At 39.2% G+C, this 19,973-nt stretch overlaps 1 protein-coding gene across 3 annotated transcripts in view; it reads right to left on the reverse strand.

The window, feature by feature from the left end:
• Positions 1-1,243: 1,243 nt before the first annotated feature.
• The window catches only part of LOC123500074 (SCY1-like protein 2), a 32,688-nt gene continuing 13,958 nt past the window's right edge, over positions 1,244-19,973 (reverse strand). The window contains exons 4-14 of one of the 3 annotated variants that reach the window (XM_045248716.1): positions 8,996-9,145; positions 8,239-8,454; positions 7,645-7,761; positions 7,302-7,444; positions 6,763-6,922; positions 6,383-6,619; positions 5,665-5,797; positions 4,230-4,375; positions 3,975-4,048; positions 3,273-3,602; positions 1,244-2,754 (exon numbers count right to left, since the gene is read on the reverse strand). In XM_045248716.1, the coding sequence (XP_045104651.1) occupies positions 2,226-2,754; positions 3,273-3,602; positions 3,975-4,048; positions 4,230-4,375; positions 5,665-5,797; positions 6,383-6,619; positions 6,763-6,922; positions 7,302-7,444; positions 7,645-7,761; positions 8,239-8,454; positions 8,996-9,145 (2,235 nt within the window). In that variant the 3' untranslated portion in view covers positions 1,244-2,225. The remainder of the gene's footprint in view (positions 2,755-3,272; positions 3,603-3,974; positions 4,049-4,229; positions 4,376-5,664; positions 5,798-6,382; positions 6,620-6,762; positions 6,923-7,301; positions 7,445-7,644; positions 7,762-8,238; positions 8,455-8,995; positions 9,146-19,973) is intronic. The other 2 variants (XM_045248714.1, XM_045248715.1) reach the window with 2 other exon arrangements.

A 19,973-nucleotide genomic window follows, 5' to 3' on the forward strand; every position in this document is an offset into this window, starting at 1 on the left:
TATTTTCCTTTTTTTTTTTTTTGTGCATGGTGGTTTTCATTTATGACAACTGAAAAAATGATGATAATGATGATGGTGATGAGAATATAAATGATAATACAGTGGCCACATAGGAAATCTATCCATGTAAAAATGCAAGCAGCAGATTTGAAATGAGGATGAGTTACTTAATGGCATATGTAGAGAGACTTTTTTTTTTTTTTATATGCAAGAGGGAGACCTGCCAAGGGCAACAAAATATCAGAAAAAAAGGCCCACTGGAACTACAGGTTGGCCAATGCGTGTGGATTCGCCCCTGCATATTATTTCTTTTTGCAGCTTCTGCAAAACATGAAATGACAATAACACTAAATTTGGAATCTATTTAAAATGGTTGCTGATAATGAAGATATATTCCAAAATAAATTTTTCCTTATGCTTTCTATTTCTTGACTCTGGCCTTTGAAAATCATCCCACAACAAAAGTTCATAGTATATATATATTACTTAGTTCACCACCTCTCTCATTACACTGCTTGAACCATTGCAAAAAGACTAAAATTTTATCTTGTCTTTAATGAGATTTCCACCTTTTCACCGACTCTTTTAACTCTATCAGTACACACAATGAACAGTCATAATGAAAGAAAATAACAATAATCTGTATTGGTACATCTGTACCTTAATTGCTCTTATGGATGCTAACAATATATACTTTTGTACATATAGCAAATACATAGGCACAACAACTTTTAACATTTAAATCTTTCTCTTCTTCTATTCTTCTATTACCATTGAGAATATCATATATACAGTACATTCCAGTAAAGTCTCACTGCCACTCTTCTTCCACCACTGATCTACCAAAGAATTTTTAGCACCCTGTACAGGGAGGGCTGAGCTGGGCAAGTGTGGAGAGAGAGAGAGAGAGAGAGAGAGAGAGAGAGAGAGAGAGAGAGAGAGAGAGAGAGAGAGAGAGAGAGAGAGAGAGAGAGAGAGAGAGAGAGAGAGAGAGAGAGAGAGAGAGAGAGAGAGAGAGAGAGAGAGAGAGAGAGAGAGAGATTCGAATCCTGTCCACGGTCCGAGTGTAGGTTGGGCTTCCTAACTCGGGGTAACGGTTTCCTAGAGATAGGAGGTACCCCAAAAAGTATCTCCTTTAGCCCATAAATTCCATGAAAAGTCCACATAGTATAAATAAAAGAGAGAGAGAGAGAGAGAGAGAGAGAGAGAGAGAGAGAGAGAGAGAGAGAGAGAGAGAGAGAGAGAGAGAGAGAGAGAGAGAGAGAGAGAGAGAGAGAGAGAGAGAGAGAGAGAGAGAGAGAGAGAGAGAGAGAGAGAGTGTCTCAGTCCATCCAGTCACTGAGCACTGTCACCTAAACAATAATAACCACATCAACAGGTTTTCCAGGTGTTACCTTGTGAGGTAACAGACTGCTGTGCTGGGACATCTGACCATGGTTATTCCCTTAGGGAAGTTGTCAAATATAGGAAAATAGATAATCACTAGTACTGAATGAATCAGGTAAGTAGGTCATGTGCATATTACTTATAAAAGAGCTTAATTATGAGGATGGAACATCAAACCAACCAAACAATGTGAAACAGTTAATTCTAAGACCAAGAGTCTGATAAAACATTCTATAAGCCATATGAATTTTCACACAAATTCACAGGCATGTGTTTTTGGCAATTGAAGCTGCTGAAAGAAAACTGCACTTGATATCTTTGATTACTGCACTGACATTACACATCTTATATCCATAATATATGCATGTATATCAAATAACCTAGTATATTGGAAAAATATTGGTTATAGACTAATGCCATTAATCTTTTCATAAACAAAAATAAAAGCATCATTAATAAACACATACATAATTGGAATGTTGTTATATAGTAACCTAGAATCACTCACCTTGGAATATGTTGGAGTCAGTGTGTGGATCCTGCCTTGGATTACATCAACACTGTAACAAAAGCAGGGAAGCTCTCCACAGTATCAGCTTCAAAAATGCTTCATCCATCACACGCTTGCTGCTTAGATGCTATGAAAACACAAACAGCAAAATGTCTGCCTATGTGGCTCCTGTTATGACTAGACACTTGCAATGAAGAAATAAAAAGTACAACCAGTAAATCTTTCCTAGCTAGGTCTGTACAGTCTTGTAAATACACACTGCATTAACCTAACTATACAGTCTAGAAAGGAGCTGAGACAATATAAAAAACACTAATAAAAAGTGATCTCAGCTGAGGAGGTCATTGATATCTGAGGAAGTGAGTGGGCGGACAGGGGCTGGCACGGGAGTGGCATTCATGGGCCTCAGTGGTGCCAACATGGGGGCAGACTTGAAATTGGAAGCCATTTGGTTCATACTTGGTGGTCTTGGTTGAGAAGGAAGGAGGTTATCAAAAGCTCCCAAGTTCAAAGACATGGGCTGTGGCTGCAGGTGAGGCATTGGGGAGGTCCAGGATTGTGGCTGTGTAGGAGAAGTGGCCCAAGAGTTCATGGTTCCAAGAGGCTGTTGTGTCAGGTTGGGCCTCATACCATAACTCAATCCTGTGTTGCCCAGACCAGCCATAGGTGCAGTGTGCTGGTGTGGCCCCGGAGGGCTTGCTATCAGGCTCAGATTGGAAGTGATGAGAGAGGATGTGAGATTGGAAGTCTGTGAGGAGGAGGAAGAAGGTTGAGTGTTTTTGGTGATGGTGGAGGAGGGTGGTGGGGGGGAGGGGAGAAGTGGAGGCTGCTTCTGGAGGCCTTGTTCCTTCATCATCCTGCAACACCAAAGGAAAAATCAGTTACCAAAGGTGTCACAAATTGATTACATAAATGCTCACAAAAATCTTTCTCAACATTATCAATAACTTATGATAATCTTATGATAATATGAAATGATAGAGTCTGCATTAAAAATGAGGATAATAAGATTAAACAGGTCACTCAGTGAAATACACACTCATCCATTCCAAGAGTGTACAACTAAGACATCAATATCATATCATAACTTATACAAATGATTCATTATCATCTTTATAATTCCGAATGATCTCATTCATGATTACATAAGTCAACTGTGCCTTCAGCCACTGGTGGTTTTCTAACTCCGTGTTTCCAGCAGCTTTCCTGACTGAGCCTGTATGTCTAAAGTTCTTCTGGATCACTTCTTTCCAAGTTTTCTTGGACTGATTACTAAAAACTTCCATGTATATTCAACATAACCTACAATACATTCTTTGGATGAAATTCTGCATAAGTTATGTGATGTTAACAGGATTCCTTTCCACTCTATTACCTGTGTTTATCCTGCATGCTGAGCGAGGCAGTGGGAGAAGTAACATCTGTCTTTGGCTGCTGAGTTTTGTTGCCTGCTGGAGCTGCTGCTGCTGTTGCTGCTGCTGCTGCTGCTGCTGCTGCTGCTGATGATGATGATGATGATGACATTGCAGACTTTTGAGAGGCAGACGAGCCACCTCCCCCGGCAAACTGATTTAGTCCAAGACCAGCAAACATATCAGTGGCAGCCTCAGCAGGACTGACAACTGAGCCATTGACAGCAGCTGTGCTGGCTGTGCCTGGTGTTGAGCCTGAGGCTAAGCTGGTTGGCATAGCCATTTGTAGAGCCCTGAAACATTATCATATCAAACAGACTTTCAATAATATAGTGTAAGGTTAAATCTGGAGCTTCCTTATTAGATGTAAGGTTTATAACTGAAATATTTTAGTTATGAATAGTAGGAATCAGTGAAATGGCACTTTAGTTATGAATAGTAGGAGTATGTACAAAGGCATGGTGGATACACACAGAATAAATGGCTGCAATGGGTGCAAAAAGAAGCTTCTATCAAATACAAGAAGAATTCGTAACACAATACCTGAAAGGATACAAGAGTGTGATATGCAAGTGATTTATTATGTTCTCTCTGGAAGCAGTCTTTGCCTGTCTTGTTTCCAATATGTGGGAAAAAAAATTAAGTAAGTAAGAAAAATCACTTACTTTTGTTCATCTTTGATAGAGTTGAGTTGTTCAAGTTTGACTCTGTGTTCTGCTTCTACTTTTTCTGTCATCTCCTACAAGAAAAACATAAGTTGGAAGCAGATCTTCATCACTAACAATAAGCTGGCTTCACAATCTTTAATCACAAACCAAAGTCACCTCCATTGTCTTATCTAAATGTAATAGTCATTTACAGTTTAAAACTCAAACTGGGAGGTACTTATTTTGAATGATGTGTGATATCAGCAACACTACCTTTATGAGGCTCATGACTGCTGAGTGTTGAGTTGGAGTGAGAGAGTTCTCAATGCTCAGTGGAAACAAAAAGGGCAACACCCTGGTGGCCAAAACTTCCTTGGAGATGCCTAACTTCTTGTGGGTCATTGCAACCTTGAAGATTCCTGTCATGAATACAAATGAATAAAAGAGATATTAGGAAGAATTTAATAGATAATAACTTAGTTTTGCTTTCACAATTAATTTCTATGACAAGATCACATTATTAAGCACAGTTAGTTCTTCATAATGGGTTTCTTATTCAATGGTTACTTTTTCTTAGAAGGAGTAGCATTTATTAAAATTTTGAAATGTTTTTAGAATTTATTATATTTTGCTTAAGAAGGTTGAGCATATTTTAAAATGAAATCAGATACATTTTGTCTTAACATTCATGGGGATTTTTAATGCTCAGCATTTCATGAAACTGACAAGAAGGTACAAAAGTTCAAGAAGGTAAAGAAGTAAATGAGGCGTGTTATGCCAGAGGGACGTAACTCGAAAAAACCTGTTTTGCGTAAAACGCGTCTAAAGTTAGGTGGTAATAACTTGTATGGAAACGGAAAAAATGTATTACTATTATGTATCTAATGATTTGCCTGCTCAAAATCTATTAATCTATGCACAATTTGAGTTTTTTTGTGTGTTTTGCTTTTGTACGTTTGTCTTTCTGTCACCCTATTGCGTAGCCAACCCCAAAATATTGGATGATTGTAATATTTTACTGTATGAATGAAACTAGACTATAACATAAGTATTGTGTCCAAATTTCGTCCTTGTATGTGCGAATCCCAATTTTTTATGATTTTATTGAATTAAAACCTGCCGTTTTGTAGTCACGCTTATGTAGCTCTCCCCAGAGTCTCTTTGTTTCTTTGCTACAGTCTTCTTCCACAGCTCGGGCTTGGCCACATGTTTACGGGAGGTTGAAGGGGCCTCCCCCTCTACACTGCTATCACTATCACTCATCGTCGATGTATATAATCCACGTAAATCCACAATATTATGGGGACAAAAGAAAGAGTAATCCGGCGTGTAAGTTTAAAGGGAGGCACTGAGTGCGACTGCGAGGCAGCATGGGCTGGCTGAGCTGTGATTGGATGGTAAGGGGGGTGTGTGCCGGCCGCGCTCTGCTATTGGCTGTCAGTTCCGCCCTTCTGGCGTTCCAGGCCAAACCTAGTCAGTACTTTCTCACGCGTATAAACACAGGATCTTAAACCCTCGTACAGACTTCATAGGGACTGACTTTGCCTGGGAAATCTCACCACAGGCTAAGTTGGGACCTCTGGTGGCTGCATCCATAACTAACTCAAAAAGTCCAGATTGTCAGTTACGCCCCTCTGGCATAACATGCCTCAAACGATAACACAGCACAAGGACCAGCTTGAGTGTGGCGGCATGAGAGGCGACTCACCCACGATGGCCATGATGACTGGTGACTCCCGTGAAGGAATCTGCTCCAGGAAGGGGAAGATGTCGTCCATGACCAGCCAGCGATCCAGGTGCTCCAGAATCTTGCCCACACACACCAGGCAGTTCACTCGCACCTGAATGTGTCACATCAATGCTTTTGTGTCATCAGTGATACTTATAATGACAACAATGACAACAGCAAGAACAATAACATACATAACCATAGACCTTATGTCAAAGTTGGTAATTATAACAATGTTGATGAACATTTGCAACACTAAAACACTAAAATTTAAACTACACAAAGTCACAAAGTAATCTTAGCTCCCCCAAAAAAGAACAGAATAAAGTAAAGTCTTATAATTGCCTTACTGAAGCTGCAAGTGACTAGCAACAAACACATCATCATCTAAATAATTCATTTTCCTATTGTTCCTATTTACTTGTTGTCAAACTCTAGACAATACAGATTATTGGAGCAGTCAAACCCATCTTACTGCTCCTCAATTTCTATTTTTCTTCTTTATTGAGATCATTCTCTCACATTTCCATCATCTATTCCACTCCTGTATATCTTGCTTATCACTTCACTAATAGCCATTGTCTGCCAGTTCCTAAACATTGCAAGGCTGCAACCCTAACAGTATGATGTTTCCTACATACAGTGTCAGTATGTATGTTCCTTGAGGTGAGAGGTGAGCTGCTGAACCAAAGCTTACTGAGAGGTATCCAGTGGCTAGACAAAGTTTCTTGATCTTGGGCAGCAGAGCATTCTTCATGGCATGACTCTCTACAAGGGCAGCACATGAGGGTATCACACTGAGGCACAGCTCCTGGATCTGCTGCATGTCACACTCCAGCGCTCGGTACAGCAGTGGCAAGACGTCGCCGCGCACATCCTCTGGTGGTGTCTTGCCTAAAAGCAGTTCCATCTTTTGCATCAGCTGCAGCATGATCTGTGGGGCAGTAGAACAAGCTATGTGTGTATGTGTGTGTGGTGAACTAGGATGGTACATCTGCTCATACTAAAAGTTAACATAAAAGTAATGGAGAAGTGGAAGAAACTTTTGAGAACACTGATTTCTTGTTTCCTACTCACCTGTGGTGGATCGGTCATCTTCATGATGGGCTTGAGGTGCGGCAAAATGTGCTCCACGTACTCCTCCCGAGAGGCTCGCTCTGACACTAACAAGATGACTGGCAGCACAAACGGCACCATGGTGGTGTTGACACACTCCTGCATCAGACTTGGCACCACCCTGACATACATAATTGTAATACAGTAGGACTGGATGTTGTTGCCAGCATGAATATTGAATATCATGAGTAAAGTATCACATGCATAATCCTGCAAATCTGGCCTCCCTATCAAAATAGCCGTCTACTCAATCTCACCAAACTACTGAGATTAGAGGAGGGATTGGTGCATGATTTATTCATAAGCATACTTTTTTTTCTAATAACCTTAAACAATTTGATTTAAACTCACTTTCAATCTCAACAAACTCTTCAATCTTATAATACAGTGAAGCTAACTATACAAGAACAATGAGGCAGATCAGAAGCAGAATCCTCCAGAAGAGAGATGCAAAGAGAGGCAAAGCAGAGGAGATGGAGCCGTGGAGCTGTGGAACCCACCTGAGGACACACACACGGTGGGGAAGCTGAGGAATGATCTGAGGAAGACTTTTGTAGAATTGAGATTTCTGCATGTTGTCCCACTGGAACATCTGGTCCAAGTAATTCAGTGTCTTCACTCCCACATCCTCAAAGTAAGAGATCTGAAAATAAATACATAAATATACATATATATAATGCACACTGTTGGTCTCCTGCTTCCTTGCCTGCTATCCATCACTCTACTCAGTGAGCACATAACAAGACACTGCTGTGATTTATTGCTATGGGGTCTGCACATGTAAGGTAACTTAACATGTTGACGATGGTTAGAAAACTTCCTCTGATGCAACTTAATACTCACTTTGGAGAACTGGAGAGCATCAGGACGTAGCTGTGGTGTAGCGTGTAGCAACAGCCGCACCTCCTCCCGCACACCCTCAGGAATGCTGGACAACTGTAGTGTGTTCGTGTTCTTTAACTATATGGGAGGGAGAGGGAGAGGGAGAGAGGGAGAGAGAGAGAGAGAGAGAGAGAGAGAGAGAGAGAGAGAGAGAGAGAGAGAGAGAGAGAGAGAGAGAGAGAGAGAGAGAGAGAGAGAGAGAGAGAGAGAGAAACATTAGCACAGGGCAGGGCATGATATGGCCTATGAGCCAATCTAAGCCAAAGAAATGTGCTCTGTGGTCCACTGCATGCATCTGTGACCTTCCAACAATCCATGGAGTGGTCTGCAGTCTGCATGCAACACTAACACACCACCTTTGAATGAGACAGTTTATCTTTTATATTTCCTTGCTTATCTTTTCCTTTTTCTTTCCTTTATTTTGTTTTGTAACTCATTATTTCTACTAGTAACTGTTTAATTTCACCAGTAATTATTTTTATGAACTAACTGTGTGAACAAATCCTGTATGAACTTAAGACTGGAACACCAAGTCTCGTAAACATGATGCTTTACCTCACAACAGTTTCTCTTGAATGTGACAAAATCTTGGTGGTTTTGGAAGATGGGTCGCCCACTATTGAAGAGGGCATGGGTCACCACACCCAGGGAGAAGAGGTCAGCAGCAGGGTCAAGGGTGTGGGTGAGGGCATACTCTGGAGCCAGATAGTCCAGGGTGGGCTGACAGATTGTCTGGCGGTTAGGGACGTATTCCTCGAAGGGCCAGAAGGGCTGAGGGAAAAAAAAAGAGAATAATACACTCATCACTTGTACAAGGTTCATAAAAATTAGCTTGAATTATGGTATAAAAAAAAAAAAAAAAAAAAAAAAAAACAACAACTGTGGATATCAGTAAAGTACACTGTAAGTATGAAGGAAGACTACAGGAGACATTCTGTACATGATGCATGAAGATACCTTTGGGAGTAGTGTGTGTCTTGTGTGACAGCAATGCTCAGGGTGTGTCAGGTAATGCAAAGCTTACAAACCCCAAACAACATCTCAAGGTAAAGAACGATCATGAAGGATCACTACTGGTTCCTCATTTAATACTTATAACAGCCAACTTTCAAGTGATTCATGATAGTGAAGAATTGCAGAAATATCCCACAGCTTCATATTCAAGACAATAATAATTTAGTTACCATTCAAAGTGAAAATAATTTTGATTGCTGACATTTTCTTTCAGTCATATCACGAAGATACTTTTCTATCTGCTGGCTGTCATGAATCCCTCCCTGTACACTACAAGCGTGGCAGCCATCACCCTCACCTGCTGGTCAGGAGGAGACTGGTTGGCAACACAGAAGTCAAAGCCAAATAGTTTCCAGGCACCTTGGTGGTTCAGCACGATGTTCTCTGGACAAATGTTGCGATGCACAATCTTCACAGAGTTGTGCAAAAATGCCAGCCCTTCACTCACCTGCAGGTACACACACCACAGATGACATACATGCCATAGATAACACACACACCATAGATGACACACATACACAAAAGCACACACACAAAGTTACAAAAGAGCAAGAAATGAATATGTGTTGATTAGAAGAGAAGAAAGAAAGAAACAAGAAAAGGATATAATTGATAAATGTAAAGACCAACCAAGGCTTTTTTACAGACATGTGAACAACAACATCAAAAATAGAGAAAGTATTGAAAGTTTAGAAGTAAATGGAGTATGCAGTGAGGATCCCAGGGAAATGGCAGAGGCTATGAATGGATGCTTTCGGGAGGTATTCACAAAGGAGACTGCTTTTGACAAACCACTGGTAATGGAACAGAAAGGGATTATGAAGGAGTTTCAAGTAACTGTGGAGGAGATCAAGAATATGATGGGGAGTTTAGAAGTGAGAAAAGCTGTGGGACCTGATGGGGTATCAGGATGGATTTTAAGAGAATGCAGGAGCAACTGGCAGAAAAAGTTTGTGAAGTAATTGATGCCTCATTAAGGGAAGGTGTAGTGCCCCAAGACTGGAAAAGAGCTAACATTGTCCCAATCTATAAATCAGGTAACAAGAGAGACCCATTGAACTATAGACCAGTGTCACTTACAAGTGTGGTAGCTAAGATGTGTGAGAGGGTGGTGAAGAATAGATGGACAGACTTCTTGGAGAAAAATGACATACTTTGTGAGTGTCAATTTGGTTTTAGAAAAGGGCGTTCATGCACGACAAACCTGATATGTTACTATTCGAGGGTGATAGATGTAATACAGGAAAGAGATGGTTGGGCTGATGGAATATATCTGGATTTAAAAAAGGCCTTTGATAAGGTACCACACCGGAGACTGATCTGGAAACTTGAAATGGTAGGAGGAGTGCATGGCAGTTTACTAAAATGGATGGAAGACTTTTGGTAGGAAGAGAAATGAGAACAATAATTAAGGACAGACCATCAGAATGGGGCTTGGTGGAGAGTGGAGTTCCACAGGGATCAGTGTTGGCACCAGTAATGTTCGCGGTCTACATAAATGACATGGTGGATGGGGTGTCCAGTTATGTGAGCCTATTTGCAGACGATGCAAAATTGTTAAGAAAAGTGAGATGTGACAAAGATTGCGAACTACTCCAGGAAGACTTGGACAGAATATGGAAATGGAGCTGTACATGGCAAATGGAGTTCAACACGACAAAATGCAAGAAAATAGAGTTTGGCAAGAGTGAAAGAAGAATCAGGAGTATGTACAAGATAGGAAATGAAGACATAAAACCAGTCATGAAGAAAAAGACCTTGGGGTGACAATTACCAATGACCTATCGCCAGAGAGACATATAAACAAAATAATTGGAGAAGTATTGAACTTATTGAGGAACATAAGAGTGGCGTTCAGATATTTAGATGAAGAAATGATGAAGAAAATAATTACTGCAATGATAAGACCGAGGCTTGAATATGCAACAATACAGTGGGCTCGAACTTAAAGAAACACATAAGGAAACTAGAGAAAGTACAGAGGGCTGCAACAAAATGGTGCCTGACTTAAGAGATTTGACTTATGAAGACAGACTGAAAAGAATGCAACTTCCAACCCTGGAAAACAGAAGAGAAAGGGGAGACCTGATAGCAATATACAGAGTGATGATTGGCATGGAAAAATGGATAGGGAAGATCTGTGTATGTGGAATGAAAGAATGTCGAGAGGGCATGGGAAAAACTAAAATGGCCACTTATAGGAGAGATGTGAAAAATATAGCTTCCTCATAGAAGGGTGGAAGCATGGAATAGTTTAGACGTGGAAGTGGTCAACGCAAGGAATATTCATGATTTTAAGAAAAGCTGGACATTAATAGATATGGAGACGGGACACACGAGCATAGCTCTTTTCCCGTATGTTACAATTAGGTAAATACAATTAGGTAAATACACATACACACACACACACACACACACACACAATTCCCGGGACAGGCCAAAGGTCATTTGGGCAAGACTTCTATTCAAGTGTGTGGCCCCTGTTCACCTAGCAGTGATTAGGTACCTGGAGTAAGATGGAAGTTGTGACCCGCTGCTGGGCAGGAGAAGCAAACTCTGGGTGGCATCACCCTGGGGCCTAGGCCGCAAGGCTTATCTGGTGCTATAAATAGCTGCCGCGCACCATGTCAGGTGCCAACATATGGGTTGTGTAGACTTAAGATGTATGAATGTTAGTATAAGAATATATATATGTATAAGTATGTTCAATATACAGGCAACCCCCGTTTAACGAAGGTTCACACAACAAAATTTCGCTATAATGAAGGTTTCATTTTAATACCATCTGCTCGTTTAACGAACATCAAACTCGCTTTAACGAAGTTTCATCCAGGTAATTTTTTTCCAAATTTGAAAGCCCCACTGTATCATGCAAGCTGACAGGCTTTTGAATACATAAGGAGCTGCTGGTACTAAGGCCTGCCTCAGGAGAAATCCTGAGACACCTATACAATAAAGATCAAGATCAAGCCTCTCGTGGACAACACAGGCTCAGCCGATACAAAGGCCTGACTCAGAAGAAATTCTGTGTCACCTGTAGTATCTAAGATCAAGATCAAGATCACAGAACTCACTGAGTCAAAACATAACAGACCAAAAACATGCAATGTGGCCTAACGTTCCTAAGAAGACCAGGAAGTGTCTTACTCTCGAAGTGAAGCTGGGTATTATTCACAGACAAGAGAGGGGCCAACCTCATCTTCCTTGCAAGGTAAAAGAACTACCAGAACTTGTGACTCTACGATGGATAAAATGGAAAGCCTTGTGGAAATGTGGTACATAAGTTTTGTATGCAGTACCATGATGCGCACTTTGTTTACATTCCACAGGTTGCCGGTTAGTGTATTTCCGTTCACTCTCCCTCCTTCATAAAGTTAAGATCATCAACATTATAAAATTACGTACATACATACATTAGTGTACATTATAATGACTTAAATTAAACTACCTAAATGTTTAACTTCATAATTTTTACTTTCATTAAAACTGTACTATGATGCACTCTCACTTTGCTTACTCTCAATGGAAGTTCAAATCAGGGGTTATACTTGTTATAATCGGTTCGCTTAACGAAGTGTTTTTTAGGAACGTAACCTCTTCGTTAAACGGGGGTTGCCTGTATAGGATTTTCAACTCTGTACCTGTACTTGCTGCCATTCAAATAAACCAAAATATTATTATTATCATCATTATTATTACACACACACACACACACACACACACACACACACGGGACATCGTCGATGGCGGAGGTGGTCGCTGAGCTCCAGAGCAATCATCTATAATTCTACAGTTACCTAAGAGTAACCAAGGTGGGAAAGGAGCTGGTAATGTTTGTCCCGTCTCCATATAGTCATGTTAACTGTTGATTAGCAAAATAATGTCCAGTGAAGGTAAATATAAACTGTAGCCTGCGTTTGAGCCATCAGCTGGTTTGTTTACGTCTGCGCAACATGGCGGCCGTGAACTCGAAAGAGGAATCAGACTTCACAGGGTTTCAAGGAATAATGGAGAAGAGCACTTATGTGAAGAAAATTCTGGAGTTAGAAGGTAAAATTGAAAACTGTTTGAAAAGTATGAGGGCCTGGAAACGAGTTATGACAATGTAAAGAGAGACTGTGCCGATATGAAGAAGGAAAATGCAGCACTGAAAGAGGAAGTTAAGCTAATTAAAGTGAATTGCGAAAAATGTGGAGAATCTCTAGGAAAAGTGATGGAGAAGCAGGCTGAATGGAAAAAAGTCAGGAAGTGGAAAGAAAGGAGGTAAATTACAAAGTTGCAAGTCTGGAAAAGGAAATCAAAGAGTCAGGGAGAAAACTTTGGGCCTTGTTGAAATTATAGATCAACAGATCATAGAAGAGAAGATAGCTGAGAAAGTGGTGAAGGTTATTAAGTCAAATGAGACATTGGTGAGGGAAACTGTAGACAAAAAGAGATGTGTGGTGATATTTGGTGTGGAGGAGGATAAGACACCGAGTAAAATGGAGAGAGAGAAAACATAAAAAGGTGATAAATAATATCATTAATGTGGTGCAAGAGGAGGAAAAGACCTAGTACAAGAAATAGAGGACTTCCATAGAATTGGAAAGTTCACAAGAGAAGGTATGAGGCCAATAAGAATCAAACTTAAGTCACAAAAGGATGTAGATGAATTGGTGGAGAAGTCATGGAGGCTAGCCCAGCAGGAAACAACAAGGAAGATTTGGTTGAGAAGAGATCTCGGTGAAAAGGAAAGAGAAATGTTAAATGAGTTGAGAAAGGAGGCTTTGAAAAAAATGAAGAGAGGACAGAAGAAGAGAAGAAAGAGTTTTTCTGGAGAATCTTGGATATGAGACTGAGGAAGTGGTTCATAACCCAGAAAAGTACAGCAAGAAAGGACTAAAGAAACTTACATATGAGCGAAATGTAATGTATTCCAACATAAATGGAGTGATATCGGGATTTTAGAACTCAACGATTACTTGAGGGACAAGAACCCAGATATTGTGGGTCTTACTGAAACAAAACTGAGAGAGGGAGAAGACCTGATGAAGGTTGGAGAAGGAAATATAACGTTTGGAAAAGAAATAGAGTAGGTAAGATGGGAGGAGGAGTGATGTTGCTGGTTAAAAAGATATAAAGGTGGATCAAGTGAAAAAGGTATGGGAAAGGCAGAAGTGCTAAAGATCAGAGCAGAAACTAATGAAGGAAAAAGAGGCACTACATAGTGGTGTACGTACCACCTAAGACAAATGCATGGTCAGTACAGGAATATGAAGAAATGATAAGTGATACAGGAACATGTCTGGAAGAAATGTTGGGTGGCTGTGAACGAACTATAATGATGGGAGATTTTAATTGTAAAGAGGTGTGTTGGGAGGACTGGTCAATGGAAGGATCAGAGACAACATGGGAAATACACTATTGACACTGGCAATGGAAAATGTGTTAACTCAGTGGGTCAAAGAAGATACTAGGTTTGGAGGAGAGGGAGCATCGTCAAGACTGGACTTGGTCTTTAGTACAGAGCCAATGGTCATTGAGGAGATGAGGGTGGAGTGCCCTTTAGCAAAGAGTGATCATGCAGTTTTGGAGTTCAAGGTGATAGACGAAGAGAAATCTAGAAGAAATGAAGAATATAAAGTGGGAAGATGGAATTATGCCAAGACAGATTTTGGAAACCTAAAGAAATTCTTTCAAGAGACAAATTGGATGAAATTCAAGAGTGCTAAGGAGCAAATGAAAAGTGGAAGGAATTTATAAAAATATACAAAGAAGGTGAGAAAAATTTGTACCAATAAGACAACATAGAGAAGTTGGAAAGCAGGACTGGTTTAACGATAGATGTGAAAAGGCTAGAACAAGAAAAGAGGATGCATGGAAGAGGTGGAGAAGGAAAAGACGGATTAAGCAGTGGGAAAGTTACAAAAGAGCAAGAAATGAATATGTGTTGATTAGAAGAGAAGAAAGAAAGAAACAAGAAAAGGATATAATTGATAAATGTAAAGACCAACCAAGGCTTTTTTACAGACATGTGAACAACAACATCAAAAATAGAGAAAGTATTGAAAGTTTAGAAGTAAATGGAGTATACAGTGAAGATCCCAGGGAAATGGCAGAGGCTATGAATGGATGCTTTCGGAAGGTATTCACAAAGGAGACTGCTTTTGACAAACCACTGGTAATGGAACAGAAAGGGATTATGAAGGAGTTTCAAGTAACGGTGGAGGAGATCAAGAACATGATGGGGAGTTTAGAAGTGAGAAAAGCTGTGGGACCTGATGGGGTATCAGGATGGATTTTAAGAGAATGCAGGGAGCAATTGGCAGAAAAAGTTTGTGAAGTAATTGATGCCTCATTAAGGGAAGGTGTAGTGCCCCAAGACTGGAAAAGAGCTAACATTGTCCCAATCTATAAATCAGGTAACAAGAGAGACCCATTGAACTATAGACCAGTGTCACTTACAAGTGTGGTAGCTAAGATGTGTGAGAGGGTGGTGAAGACTAGATGGACAGACTTCTTGGAGAAAAATGACATACTTTGTGAGTGTCAATTTGGTTTTAGGAAAGGGCGTTCATGCACGACAAACCTGATATGTTACTATTCGAGGGTGATAGATGTAATACAGGAAAGAGATGGTTGGGCTGATGGAATATATCTGGATTTAAAAAAGGCCTTTGATAAGGTACCACACCAGAGACTGATCTGGAAACTTGAAATGGTAGGAGGAGTGCATGGCAGTTTACTAAAATGGATGGAAGACTTTTGGTAGGAAGAGAAATGAGAACAATAATTAAGGACAGACCATCAGAATGGGGATTGGTGGAGAGTGGAGTTCCACAGGGATCAGTGTTGGCACCAGTAATGTTCGCAGTCTACATAAATGACATGGTGGATGGGGTGTCCAGTTATGTGAGCCTATTTGCAGACGATGCAAAATTGTTAAGAAAAGTGAGATGTGACAAAGATTGCGAACTACTCCAGGAAGACTTGGACAGAATATGGAAATGGAGCTGTACATGGCAAATGGAGTTCAACACGACAAAATGCAAGAAAATAGAGTTTGGCAAGAGTGAAAGAAGAATCAGGAGTATGTACAAGATAGGAAATGAAGACATAAAACCAGTCATGAAGAAAAGACCTTGGGGTGACAATTACCAATGACCTATCGCCAGAGAGACATATAAACAAAATAATTGGAGAAGTATTGAACTTATTGAGGAACATAAGAGTGGCGTCAGATATCTAGATGAAGAAATGATGAAGAAAATAATTACTGCAATGATAAGACCGAGGCTTGAATATGCAACAATACAGTGGGCTCGAACTTAAAGAAACACATAAGGAAACTAGAGAAAGTACAGAGGGCTGCAACGAAAATGGTGCCTGACTTAAGAGATTTGACTTATGAAGACAGACTGAAAAGAATGCAACTTCCAACCCTGGAAAACAGAAGAGAAAGGGGAGACCTGATAGCAATATACAGAGTGATGATTGGCATGGAAAAATGGATAGGGAAGATCTGTGTATGTGGAATGGAAGAATGTCGAGAGGGCATGGGAAAAACTAAAATGGCCACTTATAGGAGAGATGTGAAAAATATAGCTTCCTCATAGAAGGGTGGAAGCATGGAATAGTTTAGACGTGGAAGTGGTCAACGCAAGGAATATTCATGATTTTAAGAAAAGCTGGACATTAATAGATATGGGAGACAAGCATAGCTCTTTTCCATACAATTAGGTAAATACAATTAGGTAAATGGGACAAGGGAAAGAATGAACAGCTGATGATGACAATGTTGGTGAGACAAATAATGAAGAGAATTTGAAGCAGCAGACAAATAGTGAAACACACACACACTCAGAGGAAACATATTGATAGAGTGTTGACTCACTACAGTGTTAAATAATAATGAGTGAGAAATTAGATAAACTGATAAAGGAGAGTATGATGATGAATGGTGAGAAAGAGAATTTGAAGAACAGGACTATGAAGAAAAGACTGATAAAGAAATTGAATGAAGAACAGGATAAAAGAGAAATTGAAGAAACGAAAAGAGGGAAGAGAAGAAACTAGGCTGAAGAAAATGAAGAAGTCCAAATAGGAACTATAAGAAATTGATGGAAGAAGGACTAGGTAAAAGAGAAAGAAAAGAGAAGCTAAAAGATCTAGTTAACAAAGAAGAAGAAAGAGTACAAGATGTGATTAAAAAAGAAGTACAAGCATGGAGAATCCAAGATAAGAAAGACAAGGAATCATTTCAAGAAGTATTTCAAGAACAGTTATAAGAGAGATGAAAATATGACAAGCAAAATGATAGGAGTCCTCAAGAAAAAAGAAAATTTAGTAAGAGAAATTGCGAAAAAAAAAGAAGTGTAATTATTTTTGGACTGAAAGAAAAAAATGTTAAATATAGACCAAGAAGGGAAAAAGACAAAATGAAATCAGTAAAAGACCTACTAAAACATCTGAATGACGAGGATAGACAGAACTTAGAAGAGGAAGTAGAAGAAATCCATAGAATGGGACCATATCAAGAAGGAACAGTGAGACCAATTAAGATATTACTAAAATCACAAGCAGCAGCAGAAGAAGTACTATATAGAAAAACGAAACTCAGAGAAACAGAAGGTTGCAAAGATATATATATATAAAGAAAAATAGAAACGAGGAGGAAAGGAAGAGACACAATGAACTGGTGGCAGAAGCAAGAGAAAAAAATAATGAAAGGTCAGAGGAGGAGAAGAAGGCATTTTTTGGAGAATTATAGGAGACAGGATAAGGAAATGGTATATAAAAGAGAAAAAAAGAGAAAAGAATGGAGCAAGTTTAACTAAAAATTATAAGAACAAGAGATTAAAAATGATGTATACAAACATAGATGGGGATTTTATCTAGTAAATTAGAATTAAGAGATTACATAAAGAAAGAAGAACCAGATATTGTATGCCTGGTGGAAACAAAGTTAAATGAGGCAATAAAAATAGACATAGATAAAAGGTATAATATATGGAGGAGAGACAGAGTGGGTAAAGGAGGAGGAGGAGTCATGATGATGTTAAGGAAGGAGATAGTGGTAAATCAAGTGGAGTTTGGGAAGGAAAATCAGAAATACTGTATGTTAAGATGCATATTAACAAAAAGGAGTTAACAATCATTGGAACATATGTGCCACCAAAACAAACTCATGGACTAACCAAGAATATAGAGACATGATAGATGACACAATAAGGAGTCTTACAAGAATCATTAAGGAAAGGAGAAAAGTGATATTGAGGAGATTTCAACTGTAAGGAGGTAGACTGGGAAAATTATGAAAGTGGTATGGGGAAGATGCCTGGGAGATAGATTCCTGAACCTAATGATAGATAATTTGATGGTCCAAAGAGTAAAGGAAAACACAAGATTCAGAGGAAACGATGAGCCGGCAAGATTAGACCTAGTTTTACAAGGGATATACCAATTAACGATGATATAAGATACAAGTGCCCATTGGGAAAGAGTGACCATGTAATATTAGAAATGGATATAGAAGAAGGAAAGGAAGATAGAGATGAATCATACAAAGGAGACCGATTAAATTACAGAAAGGCTGATATTGAGAATCTCAAGAACTATTTTAAAAATGTAAACTGGGAGGAGATGGAAAACTCATTAACAGTTCAAGAGAAATATAACTTATTTTTGGAAATATACAAAACTGGGGTCAGGGAATATGTTCCGAAATATAGACCTAAAGAAGAAGGAAAGAAAGATTGGTTTAATGCAAGATGTGCTAGGGCAAAGGAGAAACGAGATGGAGCATGGAAAAGGTGAAGAAACAGAAATCCAGAAAATAAGGAAAACTTCAAAACAGCAAGAAATGAATATGCTAAGGTGAGAAAGGAAGAAGAAAAGAACTATGAAAAGGACATTGTTGAAAATTTAAGGAACAACCAAAATTGTTCTACAGATTCATAAATGGAAAAATAAGACAAAAAGAAACAATAGAAAGGTTAAAAGAAGAAAACAGAATGGTGGAAGACCCAAAAAGTATGGCATAACTGTTAAATAGTAAATTTCATGAGGTCTTTACTAAGGAATCCAAATTTGAAAGACCACAGGGTAATAGAGAGACTGTCTATATGAAAGAGATTAAAGTAACCAAGCTTGAAATAAAAAAGTTGATGACGGAATTGGATGAGGAAAAGGTAATGGGACCAGATGAAGTCTCAGGCAGAATACTGAAAGAATGTAGGGAAGAACTAGCAAGTCCAATATACAACATCATAAAATGCTCAATAGAAAATGGAACAGTGCCAATGGAGTGGAAAAGAGCTGAGGTGGTTCCCATATATAAGAGCGGAAGGAAGGAAGAACATTTAAATTACAGACCGGTATCACTAACTAGTGTAATATGCAAGATGTGTGAAAAAGTAATAAAGAAGCAATGGATCGAGTTTCTTGAAGACAACAAAATATTATCAAATAGCCAATTTGGTTTTAGAAAAGGTCGGTCATGTGTGACAAATTTATTGAGTTTCTACTCTAGAATAGTTGATAAAGTACAAGAGAGAGAGGATGGGTTGACTGTATTTATTTAGATCTAAAAAAGGCTTTTGATAAAGTGCCACATGAAAGATTACTATGGAAGTTAGAGGAGAAGGGTGGCTTAAAAGGAAGCACATTGAGATGGATGAAGAATTACTTAAGGGGGAGAGAAATAAGGACGATAGTTAAAGATATGAAGTCCAAGTGGAGAACAGTAGACAGCGGAGTGCCACAGGGGTCAGTATTGGCACCAATACTTTTTCTCGTATATATAAATGACATGCCAGAGGAGTGAACAGTTACATAAATCTGTTTATGGACGATGTGAAACTGTGCAGAGTCATTAAACAAAAAGAGGATTGTGAAATACTACAGGAAGACTTAAACAAGATCTGGAAATGGAGCAAAAAATGGGAGATGGAATTCAATGTGGACAAAAGCCATGTCATGGAAATGGGAAAAAGTGAAAGACGACCAGTGGGAATCTATAAGATGGGAGATGGAGTAGAACTAGAAAAAGTAAAAAAAGAAAAGGACTTGGGAGTGACAATGGAAGAAAATAATCAACCGGTAAGCCATATTGATAGAATTTTCAGAGAGACGTATAATTTGCTAAGGAATATTGGAGTAGCATTTCACTATATAGACAAGGAAATGATGAAGAAATTGATAAGTACTAAAATAAGACCTAGATAGGAATATGCAGGAGTTGTGTGGACTTCCCATAAAAAGAAACACATAAGAAAATTAGAGAGACTACAAAAATG

Source organism: Portunus trituberculatus, chromosome 50 (assembly GCF_017591435.1).
Source record: "Portunus trituberculatus isolate SZX2019 chromosome 50, ASM1759143v1, whole genome shotgun sequence".
NCBI classification, from domain to species: Eukaryota; Metazoa; Arthropoda; class Malacostraca; order Decapoda; family Portunidae; genus Portunus; species Portunus trituberculatus.